The 21653-nt window shown below is 45.9% G+C and overlaps 1 protein-coding gene across 3 annotated transcripts in view; it reads right to left on the reverse strand.

Moving 5' to 3' along the window:
- Positions 1-466: 466 nt before the first annotated feature.
- Positions 467-21653, reverse strand: part of SEMA4F (ssemaphorin 4F) — a 131188-nt gene continuing 110001 nt past the window's right edge. For all 3 annotated transcript variants that reach the window (XM_089777663.1, XM_075916064.2, XM_075916066.2), the window contains 3 exons: positions 20080-20237; positions 3584-3642; positions 467-2823 (listed from right to left, as the gene is read on the reverse strand). In XM_089777663.1, coding sequence (XP_089633789.1) covers positions 2198-2823; positions 3584-3642; positions 20080-20237 — 843 coding nt within the window. In that variant the 3' untranslated portion in view covers positions 467-2197. The remainder of the gene's footprint in view (positions 2824-3583; positions 3643-20079; positions 20238-21653) is intronic.

Here is a 21653-nt window from a genome sequence, read left to right on the forward strand (position 1 = left end):
AAAACAATCTATTTAGTTATTTCTTCCCAGAACATAGGGTCAACTTCTTCACAGAGGATGTTGTGAAGGCCAAGACTATAACAGGACTCAAAAAGGAATGAGTTGAGCTCACAAAGGGTAGGTCCATCAATGGCTATTAGCCACAATGGGTGGGGATGCAAAACCAAGCTCTGAAGTCTCTGCCTGAAGCTGGAAATGGGCGATGGGGAAGGATGACTTGATTATCGTTACTGTCCATTCTCTCTGAAGCACATGCCATTGGCCACTTTCAGAAGGCAGGATACAGAGCTAGACGGGCCATCGATCTGACACAGTATGGCCATGCTTATATTGATAGGGAGCATGGTACTGTGCCAGCAGTCTGTGCACATAAGCAAAAATCAGTAATAATAAAGCCCCACAGTGTTTGTATCTACGAGTCCCCTTCATCTGCCTCCCACCAACACCCAATGATGCTTTTTGACAATTTTTAATAAATCACAATAAAATAAAGTTTAATTAAAAACAGAAAAAACCAAAACCATCAGGTGACATTAATTTACACTTGCCCCCTTCAGCCACAGAAGGCATCTATGGGAAGCTAAGAAAGAAGTTCTCACAGAGTGCAAGACAAGCTGGCAAAGCTCCACTGGCTGTGGACTCTTTACCAGGCTGCAAGGGAGACAGACACGGCCAGAGAGACTGTTGGGGAAGCCAGAGAACCATGGAAGTTTGGGAGAATCTCACCGAACCTACTCAGGGAGGTTGGACTGGGGCAGACTGCAGATGGATGCACACAGGAGGGAGAGTTGTGTCCACAGTCCCATAAGTGCAGCTCATCCGCTGCCAGCAGAGGCTCATGGCAGTGATATGGGGGAGGGATGTCACAATCTTGCTAGAAACAAAGTCCAAAGTGCTTGTGACATTTCTAAGAGGGGAGATGCCTCCAGGCTCAGTGCTTTACAGCATCAATACTTCAGCAAAAAGCAGCTCCTCCTGACATCTCTGCTTAGAGGAAGGAGCCATTCTGGGAGGAGGTGTCAACTCAGAGGAAGAGCATCCTTACTGTTTGCAATGTCCTAGTCTCTTCTGTTCTGACATGCAAAGCTGTGACAGTTCACAGCACCATTATGTGATTAGCTTGGATCATTCCCATCTACCATAACACACTTGGCAAAGCTGCGCTGGGCCTTCTCCAGCCCAGACACACAAGGATCCACAATTGCAGACTGAAGGCATCGGCAGCCAGCGAAGATACAGCTGCAGAATTTGGCATTATAGGCATTCAACCACCATTCCTTCTGATAGATGTTAACAGGCTTCTGCCTCTGGAGGACAACCCATTTGCAGAGGGGCACATGACCTCAGGGAGACACTGCAACTGATCGGAGTCACATCACATTCATGAAGATGGTGCTTGTTTACGGAAAGCACCACCAAGGCAGTTACTGGTCAGCATTGGCCAAGAGGTCACCAGGAGCATTTACTGTCTCTTGTGTACCAGTCTCTGAAGTCAGAGAAAACTCCACATAAAGCTTCACTTAGTGCTGTTTGTTGCCTGCTCTTGAAGAAGCAAATAGTGGGTCTCCTGCCCCCTTCACCTGCCCAGCTGAGCAGCAGGCAGGGGTGAAGGAATATTGTTCCAGGTAGCTCAGGTTACAGTTACAATCCAGACTAATTTTAGCAATACAATCATCACTTTCAAAGATCGCTGGACATCCCACGGACCCAGCCCTGGTGCACCACATGGTTACTAAACACAGACACACCAATGGCCTGTTCCAAATAGCTTCACAGAGGTTAAGGGGAGCTGGGACACGAGGACTTAAAGCCACTCAGCAGGGAATTTCTTTGGCCAGAGCCTGGAGGCTGCATGGGGGTTTCATAGGAAGAAAGCTGAGCAAGTCTCACTCTCATACCAACTGTGTCCACTGACCACAACGGAGCATCACATCAACACCAGGCCTTGACAACCTCTCTAGTCAGGTGGATTCTATAGTGAGAACTCTGGCAATGACATGAAGAAAGAGCACATGACTTGCGATGGCTGTGCCCGTGTCACATTTTGGGGCAGTCACTGCCAGGCATATCAGCGATGGCTATGCCCCTCCTCTCGCTGACAGGCAGACACAACCAGGGCTGTCAGTGATGGTTGTGTCCCTTTAGGGGCAGGCACCGCCATGGGTGTTGGTGATGGACATGCTCCCTTTGGAGGCTGCTAAATCGAGGTTTCATCGCACTTAGCCAGTGGAACACCTGTCAGGTAGATCCGGGCTTGGTCTTTGTCCAGCTCATTGATGTAGAGGTGGGAGAAGCCATTGAGGCTGCCATTCTTCTTAGTTGTAGCCAGTGGGTGGCGCTCATCTTCTGGGGAGCTTGGCGTGTGTGGCTCATGGCTGCAGCTAGTTGTATTGGACTGCATCAGATCCAGGCCATTTCTCTCCCGACTGAGCAGCTCCCTCTGGAGTCGCTCCCGTTGCCACCTCTTGTAGATGTAGATGGAGACAGAACCAGCAGCAAAGCCTAGCAAAAACAAGAGGAGTCCCACCAAGACGCCACTGAAGTTCTGCTCAGTTGTATTCCAGGCACTAGCAGAGCCCCTGCCTCTCACTAGGCTGTAGGAGGCAACCACGCCCCCTGCTCCACCTTCCATGCACTGGCAGGTGTATTCACCAAGGGTATCCTCTGTCACTGTGAACTCCAACCCATCACTACGCAAGGAGTACACATTGGCATCTTGCGGCGGTCTCTGCCACATGCAGGTTGCCCAGGCTGATGGTGGAGTGCAGGGAAGCACAATGCGGGCAGCCAGGGACACTGGCAACTCAACTGTAACAGGCATATCTGCAAGTAGGAGAGACACGCAATTAGGGTCAGGCGCTGAACTCGAGACAGGGTTCCTGTCATATGTGCCCCTGATTCTCCAGGGGTACGGGCACAAGAGAGGAGCTTCCCCAGCAAAGCCTTGTGGAAATAACAAGTGGGCAGCCATGCTCCATGCAGCCAAAAGAAGAGTGTATGAAGCGCCTGACAAAGGGACAATGGAGAGGTGAACCCATTACCTGGGTTTAATCAGAGGACATGCAACTGTAAGGGGATGTGTGGAGGGGAGCCTGGTCTTCCACAGGCCATGTGCTATTGTACTGAAAGAAGGACCTTCCCAAACCCAAGTCTCTATGCTCCCACTTTAGTCCAGGGCCACTTTGGTTTCCATGTGCCAATATCTGCTGCATGCCACATAACCTGCACTCCAGTGGCTCCAGGCTGGGGGGGAAGTGCATGACCCCGAAGCAGTGAAGAGGTAGTCAGTCAGGGCTCAGTACAGGCTGGCACCCTAATATGGTCCTCCTTCCTAGATGCCACTAATCCTGTCTCCTTCACAGGACAGCATCTTGTGCACAACCTCTCCCTCCAGTTAGTCTGAGCACAGCCAGGCATGGCTAAGAGATGTGCTTTCCCCTTCAGATAGGGGAACACTGATCTCCAACCCACATCCACATTGCTCAGGAACCCCTCAGAGCCACTATCCATCCAGTCTCCAATGTCCTTCTCAATGCTGGATCTTTGTACTCCCTCCAACCCCAGCACATCTCAGGTCACGTACCTTCTCCTTCTTCTGGACACACAGTTAAGATGCTTAGAGATGTGAGGTTCTGGAGTAACCTGAGATAAGGCAAAAGAGCAGAGACTGTGATGAAGTTCAGTGCCTACTGCAGCCTTTTTAAGAAACATCCTATCCAGTCCAGGTTCCCATATATGAGGAAGGTGAGTCTGGTGCTATGGAAGGTGAGGAAGGGGGAAGCACTGTGGGGAGGATACTAGACCAGGGGAATAAGCCTTCTTTTTTGAATAGCAAACAATTACACAGAGGGTCTTAGGGAAGGGCCCAAATGCACGGACGGTGGGTGAAGGTAGGACTGGGGGTGGCAAGTCCCTCCGCCCCTCCTCAACCCCACGCCCTATGGCCGGCCCTGCCCACGGGGAGGGCAAGTGGCACACAGCCCCAGAGCACAGGGGGTGGGAGCATGGAGAGTATACCTACAGCAGGTGTTCTGCAGGGCGGAGTGTGGGTGGGAGCATGCCTGGACGCAAAGCTGGTCTTAGGGGCGGTCGCCCGGGGCTGCCATTAGAGCCCAACAGAAGCCTGCTCGGGACATGCGGAAATTAAAGGGGCCGCAACCCTCATTTTGGCTTGACAAATTTTCCCTGGCGGTTGCCCAATTGGTTAGGACTGGCCCTGCCTGGAAGTTTGGGAAGGCAACAAGGGCAGAGTTTCAGGAGGGCGGGGGAGGAAGAGGGGAGAGCAGCAGCCATGTGCTCTGGGATGCGGCTTGCTTTTCTTCCTGGTCCCTGGACTATCAGGGAGCGAGGGGAAAGTACTTGCATTCCATGATTTACTCCTCTGCCCCTCCCTTAACCAGCCAGGTGTGAGAGTCAAGCACAGAATGCAAGTACTTTCTGCTCAGTCCCTGATAGTCTGGGGAATGGGAAGAAAAGGAAGCCACATCCCGGTGTGCATGGCTGTTTCAGCCCATCAAAACTCCATGCCTGGAAGGCAATGCCTTCTCCTGCCCAAGATACCCGCTGCCCCTGCCCAAATGACAGAAAATTCAGGGACAAACTAAAACCTCTAGTGGCTGCAATGAAGAGAGGTTATCTGGCTACTTGTGGGTAAGAACTGCTGAGAACTGCCCCTCCCTGGACTTTGGTCAGTTACTACAAGAACGGAGAAATGCTGTTTTCTAGAAATGCCTGCCCCCTTCTACCTCCTAGCCACCAGAAACTGCCCTGCTCTCTGGTTTGTGTTCCACACACACAATGGTACCAGCACCTGTTTGAAAAGAAGGCAAGCTGGCCAGGAGTGCGTGTCTGTTGGGAAAGGGGGAGTGAGAGAAAAGTTGCTGGGTAAGAAAGGAGTGGGGATGTTGGATGGAGGCAAAGGCGTGGGAGCAGTCTAACGTCAGTACCGGGCAAATTAGTCGAAACAATAGTAAAGAATAAAATTGTTAGACATGTAGAAGAACATCATTTGTTGGGCAACAGTCAACATGGTTTCTGTAAAGGGAAATCCTGTCTTACTAATCTGTTAGAGTTCTTTGAAGGGGTCAACAAACATGTGGACAAGGGGATCCAATAGATATAGTGTACTTAGATTTCCAGAAAGCCTTTGACAAGGTCCCTCACCAAAGGCTCTTGTGTAAATTACATGGCCATGGGATAAGAGGGAAGATCCGTTCATGGATTGAGAACTGGTTAAAAGACAGGAAGCAAAGGGTAGGAATAAATGGTAAATTTTCAGAATGGAGAGGGGTACCTAGTGGTGTTCCCCAAGGGTCAGTCCTAGGACCAATCCTATTCAACTTATTCATAAACGATATAGAGAAAGGGGAAAGCAGTGAGGTGGCAAAGTTAAGACCAAAGCAGACTGTGAAGAACTTCAAAAAGATCTCACCAAACTGAGGGTATGTCTACACTACCACCCTAGTTCGAACTAGGGTGGTAATGTAGTCAACCGGAGTTGCAAATGAAGCCCGGGATTTGAATTTCCCGGGCTTCATTTGCATGTTGCCGGGTGCCGCCATTTTTAAATGTCCGCTAGTTCGGACTCCGTGCCCCACGGCTACACGTGGCACGAACTAGGTAGTTCGGACTAGGCTTCCTATTCCGAACTACTGTTACTCCTCGTTCTACCCAGTATGGCCATTCTTATGTTTTTATCTGGAAGGGCAATAAAACCTGGCCGAGTGCCTTTACTCCCAAGTCTGTGGTGGTTCTTATGCAGAACACCGATGCTGTGTCTACACTGCACACTTCTTGTGCAAAAACTGCCGTTCTTGCGCAAAAACTTGCCAGCTGTCCACACTGCACGTGCATTCTTGTGCAAGTAAATTTACAGTATAGCATCGGAAAACAGGGCTTCTTCCGGAAGAGTTATTCCTCTCCCCACAAGAAATAAACGCTCTTGTGCAAGAGCTCTTCCACAAGAGGGCAGTGTAGACAGGCAACATGAATTTCTTGCGCAAGAAGCCCCTACGGTTAAATGGCCATCAGAGCTTTCTTGCACAAGAGAGCGTCCACACTGCCATGGATGCTCTTGCACAAAAGCATATCTCTTGTGCATAAGCACATGGCAATGTGGACGCGCTCTTGTGGAAGATTTTTTTGCACAAGAACTCTTCTGCAAAACAATTCTTGTGCAAAAAGCCTGCAGTGTAGACATAGCCTGAGGGCTGGTGAATGAAGATGCTGCATTGCTGGCATGCCAAGAGCAGCAACAGTAGCATGGGCGTGCCGATAGGTGGGGGAGAGGCAACAGGGACAACTGCACAGGAGCCTGGTGTTTCAAAGAGCCCCCGGACTCCTTGAATTGCTACGGGAGCACTGCTCTGGTGCTCTGCTGCTGGGAGGGTGCTAAGGACTGACTGCCCTCAGCCCCACCCCTTCTGCACAAAGCTCTGCCCATTCTGGGCTACAGAACCCACTCCCAAGCCTGCAGTGGCTGTTGGCCCTGCTGAGTAGCATGTCCATCTAGGTACTTATATCGCCCACCACACAGTCCACGAGGTTCTTGTGAGCTGCATTTTGCAGTGAGAAAAATGGAGGCATGAGGAGGGGAAGGATGTCTTAGTCAGAACCAGATTTAATCTCAGGCTTATACATGCTCTGAATAGCTAAGAAAGAGCTTTGGAGGGAGGGGAGAACATAAGAACGGCCATACTGGGTCAGACCAAAGGTCCATCTAGCCCAGAATCCTGTCTGCCAACAGTGGCCAATGCCAGATGCCCCAGAGGCAATCCTCACATGATCCCTCCCCCATCTCCCACTTCCAGAGAATCAGAGGCTAAGGACACCATTCCCACCCATCGTGGCTAATAGCCATTGATGGACCTAACCTCCATGAATCTGGCTCTTTTTTGAACCCTGTTAAAATTCTAGCCTTCACTGCATCCTCTGGCAAGGAGTTCCATAGGTTGACAGTGTGCTGAGTAAAGAAAAACTTCCTTTTGTTTGTTCTAAACCTGCTGCCTACTAATTTCATTTGGTGATGCCCTAGTTCTTATATTGTGGGAATAAGTAAATAACCTTTCCTTATTCACTTTTTCCATAAAGTCATGATTTTATAGACCTCTGTCATATCTCCCCTTAGTCTCCTCTTTTCTAAGCTGAAAAGTCCAAGTCTTTTTAATCTCTCTTCATATGGGACCCGTTCCAAACCCCTAATAATTTTTGTTGCCCTTTTCTGAACCTTTTCCAATGCTAATATATCTTTTATGAGATGAGGCGACCACATCTGTACACAGTATTCAAGATGTGGGCGTCCCATGGTTTTATATAGAGGCAATAAGAGATTTTCTGTCTTATTCTCTATCCCTTTTTAATGACTCCTAACATTCTATTTGCTTTTTGACTGCTGCTGCACACCGAGTGGATGTTTTCAGAGAACTATCCACAATGACTCCAAGATCTCTCTTGAGTACTTGTAGCCAAATTAGTCCCCATCATATTGTATATATAGATGGGATTATGTTTCCTAATGTGCATTACTTTACATTTATTAACATTAAATTTCATTTGCCATTTTGTTGCCCAATCACTCGTATCCCATGACAACTTACTTTACTTAAGAGCCTTTGGTGAGAGACCTTGTCAAAGGCTTTCTGGAAATCTAAGTATACCACATCCACCGGATCCCCCTTGTCCACATGTTTGTTGACCCCCTCAAAGAACTCTAGCAGATTAGTAAGGCATGATTTCCCTTTACAAACCCTTTTGACTTTCCCCCACCAAATTATATTCATCCATGTGTCTGACAATTTTATTCTTTACTATAGTTTCAATTAATTTGCTCAGTACTGATGTTAGACTTACCAGCCTGTAATTGCCAGGTTCACCTCTAGAGCCCTTTTTAAATATTGGTGTCACATTAGCTATCTTTGAATCATTAGGTACAGAAGCTAATTTAAAGGACAGGTTACAAACCACAGTTAATTGTCATACAATCTCCCATTTGAGTTCTTTCAGAACTCTTGGGTGAATGCCATCTGCTCCAGGTGACTTGTTACTGTTTAGTTTATCAATTTGTTCCAAAAACCTCTTCTAATGACTCCTCAATCTGGGACAATTCCTCAGATTTATCACCTAGAAAGAATGGCTCAGGCTGGGAATCTCCCCAATATCCTCAGCTGTGAAGACTGAAGCAAAGAATTCATTTAGCTTCTCCACTATGACTTTATCATCTTTGAGGGCTCCTTTAGTGCTGGGATTTGGGAGGGGGGTAAGTGTGAGATAGACAATGAGAGGAGCAAGAAAGGGAGGCACAATTATCTCATAGGGACGGGTGTGGAAGAGGATTTACTCCCATCTCACTGTGCTGTCCAATGGTGTGTCTGTATTCCCTGCCAGCCATACATTTCCCTGATATGTCTATTTAGCCTGTGATTGTGTCATGACAGGGACTGGGCGGATACAGCGAGAAGTGGTTCCAACAGTAGCTTGAGCCTCGAGGATAACACGAAGGATAAAGGTAGAAATCAAGCTGAGACCCATAGAAGAGTCTGCAGCAAGGCGTGAGCAGTGAACTCCACTTGGTTCCACAGGCCCAGGGGTCATTTGTGGCTCTCAGCTGTGGTCCTGGAGGGCACTGTGCTAAGAAAGTGATATAGGTTGCACCTCTAAAATCTAGGATTCTCTGGTCTGGCAACATCTGTGGTCCGGTATGACCACAGACACTCCAGGATCAGCGTCTTGCGCATGACTCAGTTGGGCTTTCAGGGGGGCCTGAGCCACAGGGTTCATCTGGGCTGCAGGAAGGGGGGGGGCAGGGAGCCAGCACGCAGTTCAGCTGGGCTGTGGGAGCCTGTGCACAGCTCAACTGTGTTGCAGGGGGAGGGGGAAGCCAGGAGCCGGTGCACGGCTCAGCTGGGCTGGGAAGGGGGTATGAGCTCGCTTGTGGCTCAGTTGGGCTGCAAGGGGGGAACCATGAAGCCAGCGTGGGGGGGGGGGGCATAAAATGACCTCTCCTGGTCCAGAAAAATCCCTTATCCGGGACCAGTCAGGTGCCGAATCAGGGAGCTCCAACCTGTACTTTAATTCTGCTGCCCACCCTGGCATGACAGCATCTAAACTCTGTTGTATCTAGGGTCTTGCACTAGCAGCACAGTACCTACATGGCATAAAGAAATGCATTGCATAGTGTGAGTTATAGCAGTCATGTAGGGATAACATATTAATGTATTGAAAATGATTCCTCCAAATGGAAGTGACCCCCCATAATTTGTTCCCCACAACTTAAAGTGTTTTAGATTTATTATTAATTCTTCCTCTTCTTCTTCTTCTTCTTATTATTATTTGTTAAGATTGTTAAATGTTAAATTATTATTTGTTAAGATTTATTATTATTATTGCCCCTTTAGAATATAATGTATTAGGTCATGTAACTTAGAACTGTTAAGAATATAATCCTATGTAGCCAGAAACAGCCCCCCCTCTGCCCCAGGGTATGCTCAAGCTTGTGCAAGGGGCTGCTTGAAATTGACATTGCAGAGATACATTGTAACAATGCATTGTCAAGGCACTAACTCTGCTATGGGAGCCAAGCCCTGTAATTGACTAAGGGCATTGTTACATAATTGACGCCTGTTCTCTTTAAAACACTGTAACTTTACTCAGCACTCAGAGAATGTTTTAAGCAATACCACCCAGAAACTTTTGTAACTACAACTTTTATTATTATACAAAATACTGTATGAATGTATGAGAGAGTGCTTGGACGATGAATGAATGGTTCTGAGAGGTGCCAGCCTGAGAATACAGCAACAAAGGGCTGAAGAAGGCATCAGGTGCCAGTGCAACCAAAAGGTGTCAAGTGGAGAAAACCAAGAACTGGATGAGATCACTGACCAGCACCTGGCAGCCACCCTGGAGACATCAGCATGATGCAGCAATTTCCAGAGACTGGCCTAGGAAGAAATTCCTATAAGAACTGGACTAAAAAACTATGGAATCAGAGTCCAAGGTTCTGCTGCCAGCCCACCAGGAGCTTCAGATGCGCATCTGATCAGGACTTCGCTCCCCACTACCATCACTTGTGTACAGAATACCTGGCCAGTATTCTGTCACAAGCAACTTCCAGGCTGGTAATATACACAGAACTTGAATGAATGGATGTATGAATGAATGGTTATATATATAAGTGTATAAGGGTTAAGTAGTGTTAGGAATAAGTAGTTAAACAACGTTGTTTGCTTCTATCTTTTCTTTATTTTTTATTATTATCTTTACAATAAATGTGGCTTTTTGCCTTATCCCCCTCATAAGATCCTGCTTGCTTTTATTGGTACAACATTTTGGTGGAGAATGCAAAAGGGGGAATATTGGTAAAGAGCCTCAGATATTGTGGACATTAGTGTGCACACAGCTGACTCTACAGAGAGCTGTTCTATTTTTTTTTCTCTTTTTTTTTTTTTTTTTGGTTAACCAAAGCCTGACGACCTCCAGAGGGTAGAGGCTTCACAAAAGAGCTCATAATAAAGAGAAGCTACAATTATTTAAATAATTTAGGCTGTGTAAGAAGCTACAATTATTAAAATAATTTAGGCTGTAAAAAGAAGCTACGATTATTAATTGATAGTCTAGGCTGTGTCACTCGCTGCAAGGGTTCAGGGGTGATAAAGGAAACTACACAAGTATTAAAGATGTTTAAGAAAAGTCCAGGGAAAGCGGTCTCAGAGGGAGGAATAGAGTTTGAAGGAGCTCTAACCTCACCTTTCATAAAGAAATAACACCCTTTAAACAAATCCTTCAGAGATATATGGGCACAGTCCTTGGACTGGACAAGCCATTGAAGATGTTTGTAATATTTTGGACCTAGAGGATAGATTGGCACAGTATATCCTCATGTACAAACCTTCTAATGCTGCCAAAGGATATGCAGCAGCAATTTGGCTATTATGGGAGGCATCTAATGACAGTTACCTCCACTTAGCTACCTGCAAAGAAGAAAAAAAAATCTCTCTCTGCAGGAAAAGCTAAACCCAAAAGAAAAAGGGAAAAGAAAACACAGATTCAGTTTGGCTCCTATGAAACCTGTAAGGAGGTGTTCCTCAAATTAACTGAATATAAGAATTCAGATATGAAACTGCAAAATGTAAAAGCCTCTGCTGCAGAAGCAAAAAGGTGGAAATGTCTGTCCCTCAGTACCCAGACACAGCTAGATTCCCTTAAGGATGGGTACTGAGAGTTAAAGTAGTACTCTCAAAGTTTTCAGGAATATGCTTTAAAAAAAAAAAAAAAAAAAAAGGACCAGGAGGTGAGGGGTTTAGTGAACAAGGCCACCCTCCTTGCTAAACTGGTAATGGGACAAAGCCTGTGTCCATGGAAAAGGGCCATTCAGGCAAAAGATAGATTAAAGGCCTTGTGGTAAAACTGGGAAAAAGCAGTAAGTACAGGCACTGAAAATCTAAATTCTTAAAACAATACTTACAAGAAGTAATATCTGAAGCAAGGCCAGTTTTCATTTTAAGAAATAAGAAAGTGTTTTAAGAAAGAAAAAAAAACACAGAAAAGTTAACTATACAGAGTATGGAGGAAATAGAGCAGTTGTGAAAATGCTAAAATGTTATAGGAAAAGAATTCTTGGTTTCTTTGCAGCCATTCTGAAGAAAAAAGGGGCCCTTTTCCAAAAGAGTGTCTGTAAATAATCCAGGCAAATTTAACTAAAGAACTTCAAGGGGGCTCTATTGGGAACTTAACTACCCCCAAATGAATAAAAGTGAATGTAATCTTTGTACAGGTATGTAAAAATAGTGTTAGAAATATTCAGAGAATATATGCATGCATCTGTGTGTAAATATAGTGTAAATAGTAGGTGAAGTTTTTAAGATCCAGAACTCCTGTTTTGTAGGTTAGTAAACTGTTTTGTATGCTTAAAACAAATTGGTTTGTTTTGTTTTCAGTAAAGCCATTTCATTCCAAGTGGTTTAATAAAAGTATAGGAAAACTCAGTGAGCATAAAAGAAATAGTTACACCCGATGCAAAAATTAATATGGCTAAATAACATTATAAACAAAGAATGCACATTTTCCTGTGACATGCAATGCATATTGTAGAAGGAGGTAAAAACTGCAAACAAATTAAAATCCTGTGAAGGCTCCAGGAGCCACAACAGGTTGTAATTTCCTTTTCAGATTGCTGTGTGAGAGAGCAGGACTTAAAGTAAAAACTCAAAACTGTAAATATCTGGCAAAAGTTATTGTGTCCCTTTTTAAAACAAAGCTACAAACAGCTTTTAATCTAAAAGCAAGCCAGAAAGTATCCGTGGTGCAAATGCCCTAGCTGGCAGCACAAAAAAAAAAAATGTTTGCAGGTAAATAAATAGTTTGATTAGCAAACTACCTGAGATCAGAACAAAAAGGGGTCTGCATATGGAAAGATTTCAAAATGTTTTTGAACACACTGGCCTCAAAGCTAAGTTGTCTAAATAAAAGGCATGCTATCACAGGATACTTAAACACCTATTGGTAAGATCCACAGGGCTACTTGTTGTTTAATGCTAATGCTCATAACCCTGTAATATGTACATGATTTTCTTTTTAAAAAAAAAAGAAAAACCTTTAAAATGTTAAAATAATCATTGGAAACACATCTCACACTTAAAACCCTCCCAGCATTATAGTAATAATGCTTCTTGGCTACTCTCTATTCATAAACCTAACACAGCAGAAACTTACTAACTTAGTCTGCTGTATAAGAGGAAAACTCAAGTACACCTCCTAAATTTAATAATTACACAGTGGGGTAATTCACCCACAAGAAGGGGTAAAAACCATTAAAACCTGTTTTGCCTACAAAACAAAAATATTTAACTATAGGAGTAAGTGTAAGCAAAGAGGAATGAAAACATATTTGTAAAAGAGAAAGTATGTAGATAATAATGCCACCCCCAAAGGGGTAGAAGCATGTTCTTGTTTTGTCTTTCAGAAAATCAGGACAAGCTGGTACCAGCTAAATACCCTACAACACCATGGATGTATTGTTGCAACAAAGAATGTTTTGTGTTTGTCTCATGTCTGTCTGACTAACTAGTATACTGTGTTAAAGATGATACTGCACTAGGCAGGAAAGGTTCAATAAGCATTAAACATTTTAACTGTATTTAAAGAAACCCAGTGTGGATGGCTGTGGAGAGATCTCAGAGGGACTGAGGGTTGTTTCAGAAGAGGCAGAATCAGCCAGGGAATTGGAGCAGTCTGGCAACCAAGTGTTAGGCCCTAGAAAAATAGGCCTAGTGCAGTTATGCTAAAACAAATGTAACAAAGGTTTCTGGGTAGTCCCTGGGCAGAACTGGAGATAGGTTCAAGCAGGGACACACCTTACACGCTTGCTCAAGTTGGCAAAATGAGATAAGCAAGAAGCTGCATTTTTGTACCTGCTGTGATGAGGAACAGTTTGTTTTGAGAACTGATAAGAAGACTCCCTGTTTCTGCTCTCCCCGTTTGTTCTAAACTCCCTGTTTATGTTCTCCTTTGGCCATAACAAACTGTCTCCTTGTTGCCCAGTACCTGTCTTTTGGGCTGATAAGAAATTGCTGATGCATTATGAATTGCTTAAGGCCATGATGTATAGTTGGCCAGGTATGCATGGGTATTAGAGGTTTCTAACTGATAAAGGGGGGTTGGCTGCTTGGGCGAATAGTCTATGACGTGACGGAACTGTCTATATAAGCCTACCTGTAAATGAAATCAGGGCTGGTTCTCTTTGGAGACGGGCCGCTCTCTATTGTTGTGTGCACCATTCAATAAAGAGCTTGTGATTGGATCTTGCTGGTGTTGCCTGTCTCTTTGCGGTCAGACAACGAACAGAGGCCGTCCGGGTTCGAGTCCCCGACACAAGTGACTGGGTATGACCAGCTTGCTGGGAAGTCAGTGTGTTTGGGACAGGAGTATTCCCAGGGGAGGCACACCCAGCCAGGCCTTTTGTCTTTGGAAGAGGAAGTTTTGCATTTGAAACCACAGGGCAATGGGGCAAGACCTATGTGGCCAAGGAAGGCTGCAGATTTTTCAACCTAAAAACCCAAAATTGTCAGCGTACATTTGGGATGGATTTGTTCCTGCTACTTATGCTAACTTTCATAACCACTGTACTGCAGTTACTAAGAATGTAACAATGTTCAATGTGCAGGATTTTGTACCAAAACCCTGGAAATGGTTAAGAAATGTACCCAAGGACACATTGTATGTTCAAAAGCCTTGTGACACTGGTATTTTACTGTTCGTACTTGTAATTAGTGTTGGAGCTTCTCACCTGAGAAAGGGGAATCCAAAATTGGTGTGTGATGTGGAAAGGGAAACTGAGGCACACCACCAATTTTGTTTTCAGGGCTAGATGCAAAGATGCCTACACTATGTGGGATGAGTGCACATACATTCATGCACTGTTAATTGGGTTTCAGACTGTTGCCCAAGCTGCCCTGGATAAAATCACTATTTTCTCTTGCTCTGGGCAAAGTCACCTGAACCTGGATAAAGAGAATATCTGTTACATTTCAATCACAAACACATGTTGCCTCACAATATCTTCTCTTAAACAGATTAAATAGAAAGTGACACTACGAGTATACCAGGTATCGTAGTGTCAAAAGGGGGAGTATGTAGGGATAACATATTAATGTATTGAAAATGATTCCTCCAAATGTAAGTGACCCCCCCATATTTTGTTCCCCACAACTTAAAGTGTTTTAGATTTATTATTAATTCTTCCTCTTCTTCTTCTTCTTCTTATTATTATTTGTTAAGATTGTTAAATGTTTAGATTTATTATTATTATTGCCCCTTTAGAATATAATGTATTAGGTCATGTAACTTAGAACTGTTAAGAATATAATCCTATGTAGCCAGAAACAGCCCCCCCTCTGCCCCAGGGTATGCTCAAGCTTGTGCAAGGGGCTGCTTGAAATTGACATTGCAGAGATACATTGTAACAATGCATTGTCAAGGCACTAACTCTGCTATGGGAGCCAAGCCCTGTAATTGACTAAGGGCATTGTTACATAATTGACGCCTGTTCTCTTTAAAACATTGTAACTTTACTCAGCACTCAGAGAATGTTTTAAGCAATACCACCCAGAAACTTTTGTAACTACAACTTTTATTATTATACAAAATACTGTATGAATGTATGAGAGAGTGCTTGGACGATGAATGAATGGTTCTGAGAGGTGCCAGCCTGAGAATACAGCAACAAAGGGCTGAAGAAGGCATCAGGTGCCCGTGCAACCAAAAGGTGTCAAGTGGAGAAAACCAAGTACTGGATGAGATCACTGACCAGCACCTGGCAGCCACCCTGGAGACATCAGCATGATGCAGCAATTTCCATAGACTGGCATAGGAAGAAATTCCTATAAGAACTGGACTAAAAAACTATGGAATCAGAGTCCAAGGTTCTGCTGCCAGCCCACCAGAAGCTTCAGATGTGCATCTGATCAGGTCTTCGCTCCCCACTACCATCACTTGTGTACAGAGTACCTGGCCAGTATTCTGTCACAAGCAACTTCCAGGCTGGTAACTATACACAGAACTTGAATGAATGGATGTATGAATGAATGGTTATATATATATAAGTGTATAAGGGTTAAGTAGTGTTAGGAATAAGTAGTTAAACAATGTTGTTTGCTTCTATCTTTTCTTTATTTTTTTTATTATTATCTTTACAATAAATGTGGCTTTTTGCCTTATCCCCCTCATAAGATCCTGCTTGCTTTTATTGGTACAACAGTCAGAGGTCTGTGCACTTCGGGTGGGGGGAGAGGGGTGGTGCAGAGTGCTTTACTCTGGATTAAGAAACACAGCGAATGTGCACACCATTGCTCTATGAGTCTGTCAGAACAGGCAAGGGCAGGGCAGTTCATGTTACACTTCGAGCAGCAGATGGGAGATGCTGCTTGTCCTAGCACCCAGTGACCAGGTCTCAGGCTACTATTACCTCTGAGCTTAACTACAGCAATGGGCTATACCTTGTGTCACAGCTCAATTCCCCAACCATGCACTTCGAGTGTAGATATAGGTGCCAGCTAGCAGAATAAACTCTGTAAGACCCTGTCTCTAACTCCCACAGACAAACGTGTCCAGTCTCAGTTTCCCTGAGATCCAAGAAAAAAAATTGCTGCCCTCACCAAGTGTCAATTTGAAAAAAAAAGAAAGAAATAAGCCTTTTTACAGGGAAGAGATCACCTGGGATCCCTTCCCTGAAATAAATTGCCGCTCCCCTCCCCCGCCACCTCTGTTTTGCTTGGAGTTGGGAAAACAAGCAGGGATATCTGCAGAGAACAATGGGGTTCTGCTTCTCTTGGGTTATGAGGTTTCACTTAGGCAGGTAGGACACAAAAATCAACTAATACCAATTAACCAAAACAAAAAGGAAACACTTTTATTATCAAAACAAGACTTGTTGCATGCATAGTAAATGACGGTGTTAAAAGCTATGAATGAAATAGACTCAGGGGAAATCCCTGGGTTGTAATCCTTACTTACAAAAGAGAAAAACAATCAACCAGCTGAGACATGATTTCCAAACCCCCAAACAAGGCAAACAATAAAACCTGATGGACTATCTAAACTTTTCCCTTACACATTTCAAGGAGTCTGTTCCTAGGAGAGTCCTTCTCTCCCTCTACCTGGGAAAAAACTGCTGCTTGCTCAAAACAAAGGGAAAAAACCCTCCTTTGAAATTCCTTATCTGTATTTCATTGGCTGAATGCCCAAAGCTCCCTCCCTCAGGTGCATCTCCAAATTAGCTTAGCCCTTTCTTTGCTCTCCAGGTAAGTCAGACTTCTTTGCAGATCCTATTCATGACACCTTGGCGTGGAGCCTTTGGCACCTATGAAACACCAGTCACTACCAAACTCCGCAGCCTAGCTCCTCAGTTTCACTCCTAGTTACCCCTGAGACCTGCCATTAAATAGTTCGGCTAATGGGGTGGAGATTATGCGTGTAAAATTTGCAGATGACACCAAGCTGGGAGGGATTGCTAGCACTTTGGCTAACAGTGTTAGAATTCAAAACAACCTTGAGTAATTAGAGAAGTGGTTTGTCACCAACAAGAAGAAATTCAATAGCAAATGTTAAGTACTACACTCAGGGAAGGAAAAAGAGTCTCAGGTACAAAATGAGGAACAACTGGCAAGATGAGCACTGCTGAAAAGGAACAAACATTTAATAGAGCCAATGTGATGCAGTTGCAACAGAAGCTAATATAATTTGGGGGTGTATTAATAGAAGTGTCATATGTAAGACACAGGAGACAGCTGTCCTGCTCTGCATTGTGCAAAGAGGCCTTAGCTGGAGTGGTAAGGTACAGTTCTCAGTGTCACCCTTTAAAACAATGTGAACAAATTGGAGAGTTCAGAGGAGAGTAATAAAACTGATAAAAGGGCTAGAAACCTGCTTTACAAGGAAAAGTTAAAAAAAAACCTATATACATTTTGTCTTGAGAAAACCCTGAGGAGGGACCTGATAAATATGTTAAGGGTGGCAGTGCAGAATGATGTTGATTAATTATTCTCCGCACTATCTGCACACTACTGCTAGGACATTGGAATTGCTCATTCATGAACATAAATTCAATATAGATAGAAGATAGTTTAACCCTAACCCTAAGCACTCAAACCTGATGGGATGATTTGCAGAGAAGAGCAACAAAAATGATTAAAGGTCTAGAGAATATGACCTATGAGGGGAGGCTGAAAGAATTGGGTCTGGTTTAGTTTAGAAAAGAGAAGACAGAGTTGACATGAAAGCAGTTTTTAGGTATCTAAAAGGGTGTTACGGGGCGGGGGGGAGAGTGAGGAATTGTTCTCGGATAAGACAAAAAGCAATGGGCTTAAACTGCAGCAAGGGAGGTTTAGGTTGGTGTGATGTAGTGGGGGGTGCTGTCCATTCTGGTTGGGTATTTGCTGGTTGCTATGCTTGGGCTGTGGGTGACCCCTACTGGCCTGTGTCTGTAAGCACTGCCCAGCTGGGGGTCGCTCCTGAGGGCCCTCATGTCACACAGACAATGGCCCAACCCGTTCTCACCTGACCAGGGAAGGAGTTTAAACAAAGGAAGGGTGGTGGTGGGGGGGGGTGTGACTGCCTGGGGGGGGGGGGGGAATGTGTGTTCTGTGGTTTTGGAGAAGGGCCAGTCTTGGCTGTGAAAACATGAAGAGAACAGACTAAGCTGCATGCTGGGGGTTCAGGGGCCTGTGTACCCCTACCCCAAGGGGTCTAAGGCTGCCTGCCCCTTACTCCGATGCACATATTGAACCCGGGCTGTGCTGTATTTCTGAGAAGCAATAAATCCTCTCTATTCTACTGGCTGGCAGAGTCACATCTGGCTGTGGACAGGGGTGCAGGGTTGGGGAATCCCCGACACGCTGTTACAGTTGGACATTTGGAAAAACTTCTTGTCAGGGTGGTTAAACACTGGAATGAATTGCCCAGGAAGGTTGTAGAATCTCCATTACTAGAGATATTTAAGAGCAGACTGGACAGATATATATCAGGTATGGTCTAGATCAGTGTTTTTCAACCTTATAAAGTACCCCTTAAAAAAAAAAAAAAAAAAAAAAGAAGTACCTCTAGTACTTAACAGTTTTCAGACACACAAAATATTTTTCTACTATTGCAACACATTTGTTCAACTTAATCGTAGCCGGGCAGGCGATAAAATTTTTGGGTGTAAAAACTACAAAAATAAAGCGCTGTACAACTTAAAACAAAAATTCAATTTTCTCCAAGTTTCAGTTGTGATGACGTTTCCCCCCCTTTCCCTCCTGATTTCTCTCAAGTACCTCTAAGGGTACTCATACCACTGGTTGAAAAACACTGGTCTAGATGGTGCTTGGTCTTTCTGTGAGGGCAGGGGACTAGACTCGATGATCTCTCGAGGTCCCTTCCAGTCCTAGGATTCTATGAAGGAGGGGGTTGTGACCTGGGTCAGGGGATTAGGAGTGTGTTTGGGTGTAGGAGAGGATTCTGGCCTGGGGGAGAGGTACAGGAGGGGGTACAGGGCCTGAGAGGGAATTGTGACCTGGGCTGGGGGGGGGTGCAGAGAGTTTGGATGGTGACCTGGGGGCAGGAGTTTGGGTGCAGGAGGGGCAGGGGTGCCAGAGGCTCTGGTTGGGGCGGCACTTACCTAAGCATCTCCTGGGCAGCACCCCTCAAGGCAGGCCAGGCTCCCTACCTGCTACAGCCCCGGATCACTTAGAGCTGCAGGCTGTTCCCTCCATGTGGTTCTCAGCTTGGGGGAGTGGGGGACAAGAGCTTGTGCTGCCCCCCATCCCCCAGGCCAATCTCTCAGCTCCTATTGGTTGATTGTTTCCAGCCAATAGGAACTGAGCTATTGGCTGGGGTCAATTCCTATTGGCTGGCTGTTTCTGGCCAATAGGAGCTGAGAATTGGGCTGGGGGCAGGGAGATCACACAATTCGTCTCCCTCCAGAACAGTAAGCCACCAGACTGCGCTTTAAACCCGCGGCAGCTGCGTGCCTGAGAGTCCTGGCAGCGTGGTTGGCGGGCCAGATCCAGTGGCTTTGCGGGCCAGATTCGGCCCCCTGGCCATATTTTGCGCAGCCCTGCACTATCGGAATGTTAAAAATCAATGGTGATAACCTATTAAGGATTGAGTGGGCAAAAGGAGAAAAGAGGAGTGGTACTGTATGTTAAAAAACAGCACAATCTGTTTCTGAATCACTGTTAATTTGGAAGAAAATTATTCTGAAGGCTGATGGATTAATGCTTTATAATACAGAGCATAAGAACATTTATTTATTAGCAGCCCAGCAAGTCACACCATCTGTAATGCATAGGAAAAAATATCTATGGTCATGGAGGACTTCCATTCTTGGAATTCCTGTACATTACAGATGACAGTTTCCCTTCTGAGGAACTGTTATAGCCAACTGATGGGAATTCTTCATTAGACCTTGTCTTACCAGAGAAAGAGACATGGATCACAGAACTAAAAGTTAAACAATATCTTAGGATAAGTGAGCCTGACTTGATTACATTTATAAGTGAAGTGAGGAAGCACTACCCAGGCAACAGGCAATGGAGGTAAGTCACTTACCCACTTTCTCCCTGGTGGCGTATACAAGCACCCAGCTCTCTGCTCCAGGCACAGGAGGGGTCTCGGCCCAAGACACACTCGACACAGCTCTTATATCTCTCACAGTCTGTTGTGTTGACCTGAGTCACTTCAGTAGAGGACCCTACATACAACCAGCTCTACAAAGGGAGCAAGAGAGTCAGGGTTAGGATGACAATCATTTGGAGAGCTTGGCTCTGTACAAAGAGTATCTTGGGCTCAGGACATTTTCAAAGTTGGTATCTGCTTGTGCCCAAGGTGCCCAATGAGCATGTCAAGGGAGGACAATGGGGCAGGCACTCCTTGCTCTCCCATAACACCGTCCTTTCTGAGATGCTGGCTCATCCTTGGAGCCATCCAGCACCTCATGCCACTCAAGAGGAGCAGGACAGAGACCAAGTGACATAAGCCAGGCTCCTCTACATTCCAGAGAGGGTCTTGGGGGTGGTGCCTAGCTGGCCCTGCCTCTCCCTCTGCTTCACTGCCTGAACAAGCAGGGACCCCGGAGATGGGTGGGGGAAAAAGATGTTCGTTCCCCTCCTATGGAACGAAATACCTCCGCTCAACCCTCTTGTCTGTTGGTGGGATAGAGGCCAGAGTCTGCCAGAGTGTCTGTGTGATCTTGGGCACATTCTTATTAATTGGCAGGGCCACCCTGGTAAGGGTGTCGACCTGCAGGATGTCGACCCTAGGGTCCAAATCCCCCGACACCCTCTCTACCTGGACTCCCAAACGCTGAACAAGTTGGTGAAGAAGTTCCTGATGGGACCTGAGTCCATGGATGGCACGGAAGCGAGAGAGCCACCAAGCACCTCATTAGGTGAGGAGGACGAGGACCCCTTCAGGCCCATCGCCTCTAGTTCCCAAGCTTGTGAGATCACCAGAGGCCACAGTAACAGGCCGAGTATTGGGAGGCCCCCTTTCCTGCTGATGCTCCAGGAAGCCTGGCCCAGGGAAAGGGACCGAACCGACGTTGGGGAGCGGGGTCAGCAGAGTTGCTGAGGGGGAGCCTGCGCCCCGAGAAGACCGACTCTGGTATGGATAAGCCTGCCCCCTGGCTCTGGTGGGAGGCCAAGGGGGTCCAAAAAGGCCACTGGGTCAGAGCCTGCACTTGAGGTGGCCAGTGCTGCTATAACGCTGGCACCGAGGTAGGTTGGGGGCATTGCTGCTGCTGGTGGTAGGGGTACACCAAGGCACTATGGTGCCATGAACGATGGCTGAAATAGGACCAATGTCTGGATCGAGACCTGGAGCCCCGGGACAACTGGACCGGTTCCACCTCGGAGTCTGTTGAATACAGTGGTACAGTGGCAGTGAGTGACCTCCCAGATGGGGTGTACTGACCCATCAACTCTGGTTTTCCCCAGTGCTGAGGAAGCATGGCCGGCGGCAGAGCTGATGTCCAAAGGGGAAGGGCTAGCGGTTGCAGAACCCGGTTCTGCAGCCAGTGCCACCCAAAGTCCCTGTGCCTGTGCTGACTCCAATGCTGGTGCCGGTTTCAGTGCCGGAGCTCAGGAAGGGGTGGAGGCTATGGCTGCTGCTGAGGGTGGATTCGG

This window comes from Pelodiscus sinensis, chromosome 4 (genome assembly GCF_052426305.1).
Source record: "Pelodiscus sinensis isolate ZL-2025 chromosome 4, ASM5242630v1, whole genome shotgun sequence".
NCBI classification, from domain to species: Eukaryota; Metazoa; Chordata; order Testudines; family Trionychidae; genus Pelodiscus; species Pelodiscus sinensis.